The following is a 15,693-nucleotide window of genomic DNA, read 5'->3' as shown; positions in this document are numbered from 1 at the left end:
ATGTGTGTGCATGTGTACACCACATGCATGTGGGGGACAGAGGACAACTTGCAGGATTTGGTTCTCTCCTACTATGTGAGCCCCATAAATAAAACCCAGGTCATCAGGTACAGGCCAAGTCATTGTACCACCCCCAAAACTCACTTTCCAATACCATGGACTATATGTCCATCTGCACATAACCAGGTTGAGGTCCAACAGAGTGGTGTGGCTGGAGTCCACCAAGGGTCCCCTGATGCTTGAAAGACAGCGCTGGTTTCCTGGCGGGATTGACTGGCTAAGCTAGCATTACTTTCCAGGTGACCAGAGACCAGAGAGATTCTGGGTGTCAATGGCTGCATTCTCAGAGAACCAGAGAATGGATTTTCCCCACATGTGCCAAGCTCTGAAGACAGGGAGATGTGAAGGGCCTTTGTAGAGAGCTCAAGGGACCAAGTCGCTCCTCCCTGCCAGATGCAAATGAAGGCAGAGCCTTCTGCCTGCTCAGAGTCTCTTTCTTCACCATCTTCCTCCTGCCTCGCCACAGTTCCAGCTCTGGGGTTGCAGCCACAGGCGTAGGGTAGCAAGGCCGAGCTTAAGGCTCTGGAGGAGTTGGTGAGAGCAGCAGGCCTTGCTGAGTCTCCTCACACTCAAGGTTTTTCCCCTGAAGCCACTTACTCAGGGTCCTTGGACGCCCATCTGCAAGTCTGCCTGGGAATATTCCAGGCTGCTGTCGTGTGTCTGGCTGAGGTTCCTGGGTAACTCTGGATCCCTGCCGTCCAGAGGCTGTCTCCCAGCACTCCCTTTGCCTTCTCAGTGCTGTCACCTTCCCCTCCTGGTGGTGGGGTAGTCACCATCATAAAGGACTCTGGGTTGGTTCAGTGAGGTGGCTAGAACTTGGCAAGGCCTGCTCCGCTGGTTTCACTCACTCATTCTGATGTTACTGACCACTCTACAGGAGGGGCCCGAGGGGGCACCATGTGCTCAATACCTGGCCTGTCTCTCCCAGGAGACCAAGCTGCCTTCTGCACACCTCTCCACCATTTTGAAGCAGATACCAGCTTGATCATTTTAGCTGTTGGTATGCCTTGGTGCTCTCTTAAAATTTAACAAAGTAACATTATATACCAAATAAACCACACTTACTTAATGTCAGTAAATATCCACACAAGATTTTCCTACTGTGTGATTTTTTTTTTCTGGTCATTTTGTCTTCATTTTTTTTCTTTTTACATTTAAGTATATGACAGAAAGAGAGAGGGGGGGAGAGAGAGAGAGAGAGAGAGAGAGAGAGAGAGAGAGAGAGAGAGAGAGAGTGTGTGTATGTGTGTGTATTTGTGATAAGTGTGTATGTATGTATGTATGTGTGTATGTGTATGAGTGTGTATGTGTGTTTGAGTGTGTGTGAGCATGTGTATGTGTGTGCACATGTATGTATGTGCATGTGTGTATGTGTGTTTGTGTGTGTGTGTGTGTGTGTGTGTGTGTGTGTGTGTAGGAATGGATATACCACGGTGCCGTAGATTTGGACGACTACTCATGGGAAATGGTTTACCTTCCACCAGAGTAGACATGGCTCATTGGTATAGGGCTTGTCTGGTATATACAAGGCCTTGGATTGCATCCCCAGTTTATCAAAAAAGGTAGAAGGGAGAGATGGAAAGAGAGAAGAAATTTGGGTCGGCAAGCTGTCTGCGTGGTTGAAAGTGTTTGACGCCGAGGCTAGCGATCTGAGTTCAGTTCCCAAGAGGCACATGCTCCTTTTGCTTTCTGAGACAGGCTCTCAGTAAGTTACTCCGGACAACCTCGAACTCACTCTGTTGCCCAGGCTGGCTTTTAGTTTGTACTGCTCTTGCCCAAACCTCCGAAGTAGCTAGAATGGCAGGCCTGCACCACCAGGCCGGGCGAAGTGCTGTACCTCTTATGAATTGGTAGTTAAATCCACAGACTGATTTTACATCCAATTTTTTAAAAAAGTTTATTACCACACATCATTCATACGTAACCCTGGGTCTCATGACGACATCTCCTCTCATGTATGCTGTGCACTGTGACCGTGCTCCCCCTCATTTCCCTCTCTTGTCCTCCTCGAGCTCCTCTGACCTCTTCCTCTCCCAGAGAGGCCGCCATTACTTTCATGTCCTTGTTATTTCCTGGAGACCTAAAGAGTCTAACTCTTCTAGGAGCGTGGGTGAGGGGTTAATTAAAGGCCCATGGGCACCCTGGGGTGGCTGCACCACTGAGGAAAAAGTCTCTCCCCTGCCAGCAACCATTGCCTGTGTAGAAGACCTCAGCTAGAGGCGGGCCTGGTGAGTGCCTCTCTCCTCCATGACAGGATGTTGGTGGGGCCAAGAGTGTGCGGCTGCTCACAGCTGCTCTGGGTTAGGAATGGGCAACTTGTCATGGTGACCGTGCTCTTCCCTGTTCCCAGGGTCAAACGGGACTTTCTAACTTAGCTGCTGCGGCACATGTCCCGCCCCCACCCTCCTCACTGTTGCTCTCCTCCCTGTCCTTGCCTCCATCCCACTCAGATCATACGCAGTATGCATGGTCTTCACACACAAGCTAGAAAGAACTCACGGAAACCCCTTTCCGCAGCTCCAGGAGAGGCAGGACATAGCGAAGAAGATGAGTAAGAGGCCGGTGAGGTGGCTCACCGACCAGGTAACAGGATGGCGGAAGCAGAGCTGATCCAGCAAGCTGTACTTTGACCTCAACGTCCTTGCTGTGGTATGTCCACAAATATACGTGTGCGTGTGTGTGTGTGTGTGTGTGTGTGTGTGTGTGTGTGTGTGTGTGTATGCCCACGCACACACATGCACACACACATATACAGTTTTTAAAGATCACATCTTCAGTCCCAGCCTGCAGTGATCCTGGCTGGCTTTATGCTCTGGACCTGGGTCTCAGGTTGGTGCGAGTGACCCTGAAGGTTCGTAGGCCTCACCTTGAGCAGCATGGATTAACTGAGTAAAGTTCCTCTCTTGGCCACGGGCCCCATGCTCCTCTCGAGGATGAATGCATAGTCATCTTCTGAATTCTAAGCCCGGATCCTCAGCTCACCTTAACAGCCCAATTGCCAGCACTGCTACTGTTTTGAGGGGTTTTAGGAATTGTTCATCTAGAATTTCATATAAGATGTTGTTACGATTCTAAATTCGGAGACTGTCTCCTTTTTCATTTTTTAATTTCTCTCACATTTCCTCAGTAGTTTCAAAAATAGCATTTGGACCTACACTTTCCTCTTACTATCTTTGGTTTGTTTCATTCTTCTTCTTTTCTGCTTTCTTGTCTTGTCTTCCTCTTCCTCTTATTTTTTATTTATCTGTCTTGTTTCCAAGAGGGCCTGGAATTCACAGACGTCTACCTCTCAAGCTCTGGGATCATAGGTATGTGGCCCGACAGTTGGCATGTTTCCCGGCATCTTTTTTTCCTCCTTCATGTGTTCGCGTGAAGTCTACCTGGCAACAGGTGACCTCACTCAGCCCATTGAGCTATAGCTACCTGGCAACAGGTGACCTAAAGCCCCAGGGCAGAATCTCCCTCAGCTGACTCCAGGGAATCCTCTGAGCAACCGGTGATGTCACGGGTCAGCTCGTTGGGACAGAGAGGGAATAGCCGCTTCCCGCGCGGCTTCTCGGACCACGAGGCCGCGACGACGTGGGACTCTCCGCCCAGCGGTTCGCGCGCTGAGGCGGGTACGGACCACTGCGTCCGCCCGGCCGCCAGCCCTGCCCACTTGGAAGCTGGTCCTCGGTGAGGCTGCTGTTCCCTTCCTGGCCTCGGGGGGCGCCGTCGGGACGCTGCGAGCCGGGCTGTCTAGGTCTCCGGAACCACCAAAGGTACCAGCAGGTTTCTGTAGTGACTCTGGAAAGTGAGCAACTGTTAACCTTGGTTTTAGGCTGCGCGTGACTGCGCACTCCTTTAATCCTAACACTGCGGCTGCAGAGGCAGGAGGATTTCTGAAGTCAGCTTGATCTACATAGAGCTACACAGTGAGATCTTGTCTCAAGAGTAGGAGATTCCCTTTAATTTGTACACTTGGGAGGATCGCTGGGAGTCCGAGGCCTGCCTGGTCTATTAGCAAGTTCCTGGTCAGCCAGAGCTATGTAGAGAAACCCTGTCTCATGAAACAAAATAATAAATAAATATTGCACAGGAAAATACTTACGATATAATAGAGGTTATGAGAAATTCATATAGATATGTAGATATTAATATATAGGTTTGTATCCTGTGTATATCCACATATACTATAACAAAAGTTTCCTCAGTCCCAGTGTTATAAAGTAAAAGGTCACATGATATAATTTTTATTGTACTCTCAAGACAAAGTCTTTCCATGTATCCCAACCTGGCCTTGAATTCTTGCTAGACCTGGGTGAGCCTCGGGAGTTCTGGGATGATGGGTGTGCCATCACACTCAGCTAGAGTCATGGTATCCTTTAACACCATACAGGCCTTGAACCTTGTTAAACTAAAACCTCAAATGCCAACCAGACAACTGGAGAGACAGAGAGCTTAGCAGCTAAGAGGATCTACCACAGACATAGGCACTCAAACAACCTATAAGTCAGTGCCAGGAGATCCAGCGCCCTCTTGTGGTCCGTGTACACTTATACTCATGCCCCTCCCCAACACACACACACACACACACACACACACACACACACACACACACAACACACAAACCTCCATTTAAAAAAATCAACCAGGAGGTACCTCACCTAGTACTCTTCCCTTCTCAAGCCACAAGTTCAAACCATGCTGGATGTCTGCTCCGTTCCCAAAGAAGATGCTGGCTGCACTCTGCCTGCAGGATGGGACCAAAGGCATTTTCTTTGGGGGTGTCCTAGTGAGGTAAAAGCCAGAGTCTACGATCTCAGGGCCAGTGTAAGACACATCCATATCTACAGTGTGTATGCATGTAAACTAGGACTGCTGACGCGCTGGCACTTGAGGGCTGTTAATGTCTAAAGTGCTGTCTTAAAGCCGCCGGAGAGAGGGCTTATTATCAGCACACGAACACCTGAATTTCCTGCCCAGCACCCACACAAAGCTTGGCGTGTGGCACAGGTCAAGGGTCTGTAACCTCAGGTTGGGGCAGTGGAGACAGGTGTATCCCCAGAAGTCACTAACTAGCCAATTTAGCCTAAACACTAGGTTATGCTAGAATTGTCTGAAACAGTAAGATGAAGAATGATTGAGAAAGACATCTGGTGTTGAACTATGACCTCCACATGTACACATACACGAATGTTCATTGTTGGAGATTTACTTTATATTAAATTGTGTGTGTGTATAGGTATGTATGCATGTATGTATGTATGTATGTATGTATGTATGTATGTATGTATGGGTATGTGCACACGAATGCAAGTGCCTGCAAAAGACAGAAGGAGGGTGTCAGATCCCCTGGAGCTGGAATTATAAATGGTTGTAAGCCACCCAAGGTGGGTTTCTTGGGGCCACTGCAAGAGCTGTGTCCATTCTTAATGGCTGACCCGCCTCTTCAGCCCCCAGGTAATGCTGACCACAGGAAAGTGTGTGGTTTCTCTTTTGTGTATTTTCTGTCTCATAAAGGGCATGTGTTTTTAAAAGCACAAGGCCTTTTCCTGAGCAATGTGTGTAGAGCACCTCCTCTTCTTAAATTATAAAATGTAAAGCAGAGGCAGGAATGGAGGGCCACCCCTGTAACTCCAGGGCTCGGGAGGCAGAGGCAGGCGATGAGGAATTTCAAGCCATCCTCGGCTACATCAGGAGCTTAAAACCAGTCTGAGCCTAGGAGACCCTGTCTCTAACCAAATCTACATACTCCAAAGCCGTATGAAACCGAAGGATCCAGCGATGGGTGCCTTTTAAATCTCTTATTTGCTGTGCCGTGTGCGTAAGTGTGACACAGACGTGCCCTAGGCCTGTAGGGAGGTCAGAGGACAACTTTCATGCAGGGTTCCCTTCTTCCAGCCTGTGGGTCCTAGGAATTGAACTCAGGTTGTTGGGTTTGGCCGCAAGCACCTTTACTGGATTATCTATCCCCCGCAGCCAGGACGATTCATTATAAAGCAAACACTTTCTGCCGCTCCATTTCCCTGGTGCTAACGTCCATTTTTGGTGATCTCAAGACCCTTTCAGGAGTTGAGCCAGTGCAGAGAACCCCATGGACCAATCCTTTGAAGACGTTCCAGAACCTAAGAAGGAGGAACCCACGGAGGAGGAGCCCACATCCAGCAAGAGGAGCACCGACCCCACATCCCTGTCCTGGGGCTTCAAGACCCGAGAGGTCCGTATCACCAAGATCCCAAGCCACTTCCAGGCTAAGAAGACAGAGAATATCCTGATCCTGGTGGCCTTCTCCATCGGACTTGGCAGCACGTGGCGCTTCCCGTACCTCTGCCACCAGAACGGCGGAGGTGAGGCCTCAGTCTGTGCTCTGAGGCTAAGGAAGTGGGGGGTCGGGTGTCAAACTCCCCAGGAGGGATGTGAGGGGTGAGGGGTTCCCAGCAGCCTGAGCAAGCCTCCACTCTCTCCACAGGAAGCTTTCTGCTGATGTATCTCATCCTCCTCCTGTTGCTGGGGATCCCCCTTATGTACATGGAGATGGTCATAGGACAGTGGCTACGCGTGGACAACATCCGGGCCTGGAAACACCTGGTCCCCTGGCTTAGTGGTGTGGGCTACTCCAGCATGCTGGTAGGTGTGGGCCGGCAGAGCCACAGGTGCCCAGTGTCTTCTCTCCTCTGTGATGCCCTCAAACCTACCTTCTCCTCCCCAGGCCTGTGCCCTGGTGATCCTGTATAACAGTGCCCTGGTCTCCTGGAGCCTCTTCTACCTTGGCCAGTCCTTCGATTACCCTACACCCTGGGAAAACTGCCCCCTGGTGAAAAACTTCAGTACCTCTGGTGAGGAGAGGGACGGGGGGTGGGGGATGCAAAAAAGCTAGGGGAGACACCCTGTGAGATGGCCGGTAAGTATCTGGATCTCACCCACCCCCCCAGACATCTCCTGCCTTCGGACAGAGCCCCATCAGTTTTTCTGGTATCACACCGTCCTTCGAGCCTCCGATCAAATAGAAGAAGGGATAGAAGTGCTGGTTCTGAACGTGACCCTGTGCCTCTTTGCCACATGGTTCTTCCTCTATATCACCATGGTCACCAGGATAAAGATTTCAGTGCTAGTAAGTGCCCCAGTGGCCACCTTCCTGCTGTGCCTTGGGGCCACCAGTGTCCCCAGCAAAAGTCCATACCCACTTCAAGAAAGCTGTGTGACCTGGCTTCCTAGTCACCATCACTGTGTAGAAAGTTGATCTAGGGAGTTGGGGATTTAGCTCAGCGGTAGAGCGCTTGCCTAGCAAGCACAAGACCCTGGGTTCGGTCCCCAGCTCCGACAAAAAGAAAAGAAAAAAAAAAGTTGATCTATCTCTCACCTCTCCAACTCACCCTGGGTCCCAGCCTTCTTGGGCTTTACCATGGGCACGTTAATATGCACAACTGTTCTCATTTGTAGCACGCACGCACGCACGCACGCACGCATGTGTGTGTGTGTGTGTGTGTGTGTGTGTGTGTGTGTGTGTGTGTGTGCAGCCACCTCCATGTCCTCCTCCTGGTTTCTGTGTCCATGTGAACATCTGGACTCCCTCACACATCCTTGGAGGCCACTTAATTCTTGATGTAATCCTGCAAATTACAGACTCCACTGGGACCAGTGAAACAGTGTGAAGGGACCTCTTTTCAGTACTCTTCCTATCTCCGTGGCCTGACAAGAAACAACTTCCGGGAGGAAGGATTTATTTTGATTCATGGCTTGAGGGTATACAGTCCACCGTGGAGGGGAAGGCATGGAAGCACGAAGTCCTGTGGCACTAGGAACATAGGGCTGGGACTTGACACATCCTCAGGTTGCCACAGAGCGGGAAGCAGAGTAGGTTGCTTGTTACTCCTCAGGTGCCTCGTTCCCTTGCCCTCTTTCATTCCATCAAGCTCCAGACTCAAGGGATGTAGACAGGTACGTTCAAGGTTGGTCTTTCCGGATTGGTTAATCCTCTTCTGACACAGCTCACAGTCACACCCAGAGGCATGACTCAAACTCCTGGATAATTCTAAATCCAGTCAGGTTGACAAGGTTAGTCATCATGGGCTGGGGACGCAGGTGACTTGACGCAGAAGCATGACCAGGTGGCGGTGTAGGCCTTTAATCCCTGCACCCAGGAGACAGAGGCAGGTGGATCTGAGTTGAGAGGCAGCCTGGGCTAGAGAGTGAGTTCCAGAACAGCCAGGGCTACACAGAGAAACCCTGTCTCAAAAACAAAAACAAGAACAAATCAAAGAAACAGAAGAACATATTCCTGAGTTTAATCTCCAGCCCAGGTAATAAAGCAGGCATGGTGGCTTGGAATCCAAGAACTGGGGAGCAGGGACAGGAGGCCAGACCCCAGGAGCCCACTGGCCAGACAGCCTTGTCTAATCCATACCCTGTGAGACCCAGTCTCAAAACCCAAGGTGGACAGCAAGGAGGAAGGGAGTTAGCAGGGTCTGAGGCCGAGTGGAAGGATTTGTAGGCAAAGAAGAAAAGAAACAGGAGAGACTCTGGAGACAGGAGCATGGCTGCCATGTGGTTTGGGAGTTTGGCATTGGAGTGGGTGCTGGAAGGTTCCTGTCATAGACTTCTTTGTGTGTAGGTGGGTGCACAGGTTCATGGAGGCCAGGGCTCAACCTTGGCGGCATTCCTCAGGCACTGCCCCAGTGCACACATTCACTCTCCCTGCCCCCTGCCCCCTGCCCCCTCCTCACACCATCCTGCTGCCCCTCTTGGCCCCTGCTAATGTGTTCTCTGTCTTCTCCCTGCTTCTCCTGATCCACCCGGCCAGATGATGATTTTCTCCATATTGTTCCCCAATGTCCTCCTCTTCTGCTTCTTCACCCACATTTTCTTCGTGAAAGGTGTGAGGACCAGCCTCAAGCGCTTGGTGACCACAGAGGTGAGGCCGGGGCTCCAGACCTTGTCGCCCTCCCCTCTGAGGCCCCCCACCTCATCCCTCACTACACCCTGTGTCCCTCTGCCTGGTCTCCCCTCTCTTCGCCTCACCGGAGAAACCACTCCAAATGCCTCTGTCTTCCACAGCTTTCCATCTTGGCATCACTGGACGCATGGCGTCAGGCTGGAGGCCATGTTCTCTACTCCCTCGGCCTTGGCATGGGCACCATCATAACTTTCTCCTCCTACCAGACCAGAGGTGAGAACTACATCAAGTGGGCATCCTTTGTGGCCATGGTCAACCTGATGACTTCGTTGCTAAGCTCATCTGTCATCTTCCTTATGCTGGGCTTCTGGATAGAAAACAGTGGCACTCCATGCGTTGAGAGGTGAGTGACAGTCGGGCAGCAGTGGTGGGAGGGACCACCTCCACTCTTCTCAGCCCCACCTTCCTGCTAAGCAAACCTCTCAATGCCACCCGCTTTCCCTTATCTTTCTCCTCCTTGCTTTCTCTCCCTCTTCCTCCTCCTCTTTCTCTTCCTCCTCTTCCTCCTCTTCATTTCTCTTTCTCTTCCTCCTCCTCTTCCTCGTTCTCTTCCTCTTCCTCCTCTTCCTCCTCCTCTTCCTCCTCCTCTTCTTCCTCTTCCTCTTTCTCATCCTCTTCCTCCTCTTCTTTCTCTTCCTCCTTTTCCTCCTCCTCTTCTTCATCATTTTTTTTTTTGGGAGACAGTATCTCTGTGTATCCCTGTCTGTCCAGAACTCACTCTATGAACTTCAAACTCTCAAAGATCTACTGTTCTGTCTTCCAGGTGCTGGGATTTAAGGCATGTGCCAGCACCACTGGGCTGTTTTCTTTTCTTTTGTTTTGTTTTTGAGAGTGGGTCTTACTGTCTGACTATGACTGGCCTGGGCTTCACTCTGTTTCCCAAGTGCTGGAATTAAAGTGCCAGGACTAGAGAGATTTCTCAGTGCTTAAGAACACTGGCTACAGCCAGGCAGGAGTCGTGCCTGCCTTTAATCCCAGCACTGGCAAGGCAGAGGCAGGCGGATATGTGAAATTCCAGCCAGCCTGGTCTACAGAGCAAGTTCCAGGACAGCCATGGCTACACAGAGAAACCCTGTCTCACAAAAGCAAAAATAAAACAAGAACAATGGGTGCACTTGCGGAGGGCCTGGGTTCAATCGTAAGCACCCAATGCTGGTTCACAGCCATCTGTAACTCTAGTCCCCGGACATCCAACACACTCTTCTGGTCCCTGACAGCACTGTTCACATGGGTTCACACACACACACACACACACACACACACACACACACACACACACACACACACAAACCATAAGGGCGTGTGTGTGCCACCACAGTGGGCACAGCACTGGAGTTGGTTTTACATACACCAAGGCTCTTACTTTTCACTTTTTGAGGCGTTGCCTCATTTCCCCTTCCCTTTCTCCCTTCTGGCCTCTCCCACACACCTTTCCTTGTTCTTTTTCAAATCCGTGAGCCTGGGTGGGTTTTTTTCCCCCCATGAATTGTTGTAGCATTCATAGATTTTTTTTTTTTTCTTTTTTTTTTTTTTTTTCGGAGCTGGGGACCAACCAGGGCCTTGTGCTTGTTAGGGCAAGCGCTCTACCACTGAGCTAAATCCCCAACCCTGATTTTTTTTTTTTTTTTTTTTAAAGATTTTATGTAAGTGCACTGTAGCTGTCATCAGACACACCAGAAGAGGGCATCCGATCCCGTTACAAATGGCTGCCAGCCACCATGTGGCTGCTAGGAACTGAACTCAGGACCTCAGGAGGAGCAGTCAGTGCCCTTAACCACTGAGCCATCTCTCCAGCCCCCCATTCACAGATGCTTAACAGCTCTGGGGAGCTTCCAATTAGGGTTTCAAGGATGGGAAAGTTGGGGTTAGCCCAAGCTTTTGTTTCTTGTTTGTTTGATGTTTGTACACACCTGCACGCCCACATCTGGACACAGCTCTGTGGAGTCTTTCTCTCTCCTGTGTGGTCCCAGAGCTCTGGTTCAGGTCTGGATGACAGGTGAGCTGTCCACAGAACTTTGAGTTTTTGTTTTAGAAAGGGCAGTGCCGGGGCTGGAGAGGTGGCTCAGCGGTTAAGAGCACTGACTGCGGGGTTGGGGATTTAGCTCAGTGGTAGAGGGCTTGCCTAGCAAACAAAAGGCCCTGGGTTCGGTCCCCAGCTCCAAAAAAAAAAAAAAAAAAAAAAAAAAAAAGGACTGACTGCTCTCCCAGAGATCCTGAGTTCAATTCCCAGCAACCACATGGTGGCTCACAACCATCTGTAATGGGATCTGATGTCCTCTTCTGGTGTGTCTGAAGACAGCTGCAGTGTACTCATATAAATAAAAATAAATAAATCTATTTAAAAAAGGGGGGGCAGTGCCTGATACGGAACGCTGCCTTTGACCTCTCTAGGTAGCTGAGGAAGACCTTGAACTTCTGATCCCACTCTCCTGTCCTCCTGAGTCCCAGGCAATAGGCATGCACTGCAGTACCCAGCTTGTGTCTGAAAAACTGAGCCACAATGAAATCGCATGGCCACACCTGCCAGGGCCACTCATTGTGCAAGTAGACTGAAAAATTAAGACAGAAAATGTGAGAGTTGGTGCATGGGGAGCAACAGGAAGCTGCGGGCTTTGTTGGTAGGTGTGTAAAACAATGCCTTTGGAGACAAGTACTTCTCAAATCAAATCACACCTGCGCTGGGACTCCCAGCCCACTGCCATTGCTCACCAGCCGGCAGACGTCTGTGTCACGGCTTTGTTCACAGTGACCCAAATGGTGACTGACCATTGTCTACCAAGAGACAACTGTGTGATTGCAAGCTGAAACCCTAGCACATCAGGTCTCATCAAAAACAAATTAGTTTAGCTTTCCAACTCAGAATACTAGTGCCAAGGGCTTGACTACTGCTGTGTTTCTGTGGCCTCATGTAGTACACGCTCACTTCATGTATTACACACTTTATTATTATACACTTATTCATGTATTAGATGGTTATTTCATGTATTACACACTTACTTCATGTACTCCACACTTCATTATTACACACTTACTTCACATATTACATGCTTCATGTATTACACACTTCATGTATTACACACTTCATTAGTACATGCTTACTTCATTTATTACATGCTTACTTCATGTATTGCACACTTACTTCATGTATTACATGTTTACTTCATGTATTACACACTTACTTCATGTATTGCACACTTCATGTGTTACACACTTACTTCATGCATTACACTTACTCCTCAAAGTTGCACGTTGCTGTTATTGGGAGGCAGATGTCTGAAGAGTGTCCGTTACAATGAGACAAGATCACTAGGCGGGGACTCTCATGATACAGTTAATGGTTTTATAAGAAGAGGAAGCGATTGAGGCACTGGCAGTACACGCCTTTAATCCCAGCCCTTGGGAGGCAGAGGCAGGAGGATCTCTGAGTTCTAGGCCAGCCTGGTCTACAGAGCGAGTTTCTGGACAGCCAGAGCCACACGGAGAAATCCTGTCTCAAAAATGAACAAATAAAACGAAAACAAAACAAAATGCAAACAAACGAATGGAAAAGGAAGCCAGGAAGCTCACTCTGCCTGACCATGCAGCTCCCCGTTGCCCTGTCAGGACCCTGCTGAGTCCTCACAATACAAAGAGGCTCTCACAAGACAGGGCCCCTTGACCATGGACTGCCAGAACCATGATACCATGCCCCCTGGACAATCCCACCGTACCTGGTCCCCATTCTCCTTGGATGGTGATGGCTGATGAGCCAGTCCATTCTCTAAGTATCTTCTTTTCCCATCCGATCCTGTCAGCAATGTCTCCAATCTGCTCAGCCTGATAGCCAACGGTGTGCTACCCCAGGTCGCCTGGCCTCCTAAAGACATCATCCATCGATCCCCACTGGAATACCTAGACTGGATCAGCCAGCTCCCCAAGAACATACGGAACGAGGTCGCCCATTTCACCCTGCCCTGCAGCATCCTGGTGCAGAAGGAAAAGGTGTGTTTGTCAGGGGGGCCAGGGCTGGCAGCCTTCCAGCAGGCAACAGTACTGTTCATGACCTGGCCATATCTGTATGCCACAGCTACACTGTGGCTCAAATCAGACAACCCAGGAAATGAATGTTACCCAGCCAAGGAAGGCTAACTGTCACCGCTTTTACCTCAAACTTCCGTGCTTGGTGTCATATTTCTGCCATGAAAGACATTACTAATCAAGTACTGCACCATCCCCATCCTATCCAGATACTGCACTGCCTCAGAACCCTTCTCCCCCACAGTTCATGGAGGGCCCTGGCCTGGCATATGTGGCCTTCTCTCAAGCCATCACACTGTTTCCCGGTTCCTCTTTCTGGGCCATCATCTTCTTCATGTCTCTGGTTATCATGGGTCTGGGCACCATGACAACACTCCTGGAGGGCATCGCTCTTTCTCTGCAGAAAAGTATCTCCACCCTGGAGAAGCATCCCAAGCTGGTACCAGGTAGAAAAACCCCGTCCGTACCCTATAACCTTCCCCATACTCACCCCAGGTATTGCAGCATTCACATGGACCCCCAACTCACAAACCCCAATGAAGCCTGATCCACTTTGACCTTAGTGATTATCTGCTTGGGAGGATTTCTGGGTAGCCTCGTCTTCTCCAGTCGCCCTGGCAGCTACGTGGTGTTCCTGTTCGATGACCACCTGGTCCCCATGGTCCTCATCATGATCGTGGCGTTCCAGAACCTCTCTCTGGCTTGGGTCTATGGAATCAAGAGGTGATTTCCAGTGTCGGGTAGGTGGGAGGGTTGGGAGGGATTCTTAGCTATTAAGTCCATCCTAGGCCTTCCAGGAACACAGGCACCCCAGGGGTCTGCAGACAGCAGACAGATCCTACAGGCAGATGCAGTCTCGAGTACACTGACGGCCAAGGGCTGTGGTGGTGCAGTCCAGTGAACTGAACAGCTCTCACGGGGTGACAGCACAGCTGGCCCAGAGCCAAGGAGAGCGTCTGAGCAAACGAGAGACGGAAGCTCTCCCTATGTCTAGGTTATAGATGTCCTGACAGTTATCTCCGTCACCCAGGTTCAGGGCTGAGATGTTCGGCCAGCTGGGCCGCCTGGTGTGGGCACCCTTCACCTTCCTGTGGAGCTACGTGACATTGCCCACACTGCTGGTCCTGCTCACCATCTACTTCCTGAATCTCTACTTCAGCGAATCCCTCTCTTATGTCTCCTGGAATAATAGCATGGTACGGCCCCTGCCTGTGGGCGCCTGGGGGCCCAGCAACCCACCCTGTATCTCCTACCCTCGGGGACCTGGAGACCCCCAAATCCCAAGCACATAGACACAGGCCCCCATCCTACATCTCCCACCCTACCCCAGGGACTTGGGGAGCCCTACACTCAGAAGACTCAGACTGAGCCCCTCCCCGCCTGTGGCCCACCATCCCTGTTCCCAGAGCCAGGAAGTGAAGCAGCCTTACCAGAGGATAGCCCTGGGCTGGGTCACCTTCCTCAGTGTCCTGGCACTGCTGCCGATCCCCATGTACCCGCTGCAGCACTGGTGGTACCTGGATGACCAAATCATCTGTGAAACCATAGAAAAGCCTTTGTCCTCCAAAAAGACAGTGACCGTGCCCAAAAGAGTCACCCAGTGGCCTGTGCACCCCATGAGGAAACTCACCCTCAGGAACCAGGAGAAAAGCAAGGCTTTATTCCAAAGCAAGGCTCCCCCAGAGGCCTTACTTAACCCCCAAATTCTGATAACAAAAAAGGGCAGTGAAAACTACTCCAGCTTCAGCTTCCCCAGCACCAGACTCGGCGGTATCTCCATGGCCTTCCCTACCCCTGAGGCATCAAGGCACGCTGGCCTCCCAGAAGGTAGTCTTGACTTCCACAGCAAGTGACAGACTTGAGACTCGTGAAGGGCAGGCTCGCAAGAGCCCTGCTTAGCAGCCGCCGCCGGTATAACCGGCGATGTGCACCAAGCCCAGTACTGGCCGCACGGAAAGCAGAAGACGGGTGTGCAGACACCCAGCCCGGACTTTTTGTAGCCCCCATGGGCCCCAGACAGTCGTGGATGGCTCAGAAATCCATCCTCTAGCACTGGACACTGTTCCCAGGGCCCCCTCCCTCTCTTTGATATGGACACAATTTGGGTGTGCACAGATGGGGCCTCTGGCACAGTCCCAGTTACCGAGAGACACGGTGGCCCCCTCTAGCCCTGCCGTCATGCCTGTCAGGAATGTGGCCAACCTCCCAGGGTCGGCCATCTCAGGTGGCACCAAGACAGCAATGTTGTCTGTCAATAAATGAGGCAGTGGACGACACACACCAGTGGTTTGTAATGTTCTCTCTCATGCATATGCACTTCCCAGCGAGCTTCTCAGAGCTCATGTCCCCCCAGCAGAAGAGGCCCAGGTCCCTTCTGTATAAGTGTTTTATTCTTGTGTGTACCATATACATAAACCACATGTGCACTTGGTTCCCTGAAAAAGTGAGAAGTTGAGCGAGGGCCTTGGTCCTCCTGAAACTGGAGTTGCAAGTGTTTCTGTGCTGGGGGCCAAATCTAGAAGAGCAGCCGGTGCTCCTAACCGCAGCACCATCACCCCAGCCTCTCGAGGTCTTGAGAGGCAAGCATGATTTTTACCTGACTGTGAAGTGCTTTTTACTCATTGGAAGTAGGGGTGTCTAAAATACTCTAATGACCCTCCAGCCAAAACGGTGACATTCAG

The 15,693-nt window shown here is 50.7% G+C and overlaps 1 protein-coding gene across 2 annotated transcripts; it reads left to right on the top strand.

The window, feature by feature from the left end:
* Window positions 1-3,754: 3,754 nt before the first annotated feature.
* LOC116894342 (orphan sodium- and chloride-dependent neurotransmitter transporter NTT5-like) lies at window positions 3,755-15,292 on the top strand. 2 transcript variants are annotated; one of them, XM_032896040.1, is made up of 13 exons: window positions 3,755-3,821; window positions 6,102-6,389; window positions 6,512-6,669; window positions 6,752-6,878; window positions 6,975-7,153; window positions 8,843-8,953; window positions 9,097-9,208; window positions 9,311-9,338; window positions 12,790-12,976; window positions 13,257-13,458; window positions 13,576-13,735; window positions 14,043-14,208; window positions 14,518-15,292. In XM_032896040.1, exons 2-13 carry the CDS (start codon window positions 6,137-6,139, stop codon window positions 14,863-14,865), a joined length of 2,031 nt encoding a protein of 676 aa, XP_032751931.1. In that variant the 5' UTR covers window positions 3,755-3,821; window positions 6,102-6,136; the 3' UTR covers window positions 14,866-15,292. The 2 variants fall into 2 exon arrangements, with proteins under 2 accessions (XP_032751931.1, XP_032751930.1); XM_032896039.1 differs by lacking the exon at window positions 3,755-3,821 and having other exon boundaries at window positions 6,137-6,389; window positions 9,097-9,338; window positions 14,419-15,084.
* The last annotated feature ends 401 nt before the right edge of the window (window positions 15,293-15,693 follow it).

This window comes from Rattus rattus, chromosome 2 (assembly GCF_011064425.1).
Source record: "Rattus rattus isolate New Zealand chromosome 2, Rrattus_CSIRO_v1, whole genome shotgun sequence".
In the NCBI taxonomy this organism is placed as follows: Eukaryota; Metazoa; Chordata; class Mammalia; order Rodentia; family Muridae; genus Rattus; species Rattus rattus.
The sequence above is the reverse complement of the archived record's forward strand: the minus strand, read 5'-3'. Positions and strand labels throughout refer to the sequence as shown.

Excerpts from the sequence above, each read along its gene's own strand:
- LOC116894342 (XM_032896039.1), top strand. The coding sequence starts at position 6,137 with ATGGACCAATCCTTTGAAGACGTTCCAGAACCTAAGAAGGAGGAACCC. Across the intron at positions 7,154-8,842 it reads GGATAAAGATTTCAGTGCTA|ATGATGATTTTCTCCATATT; the intron begins GTAAGTGCCCCA and ends CCACCCGGCCAG. Across the intron at positions 8,954-9,096 it reads AGCGCTTGGTGACCACAGAG|CTTTCCATCTTGGCATCACT; the intron begins GTGAGGCCGGGG and ends TGTCTTCCACAG.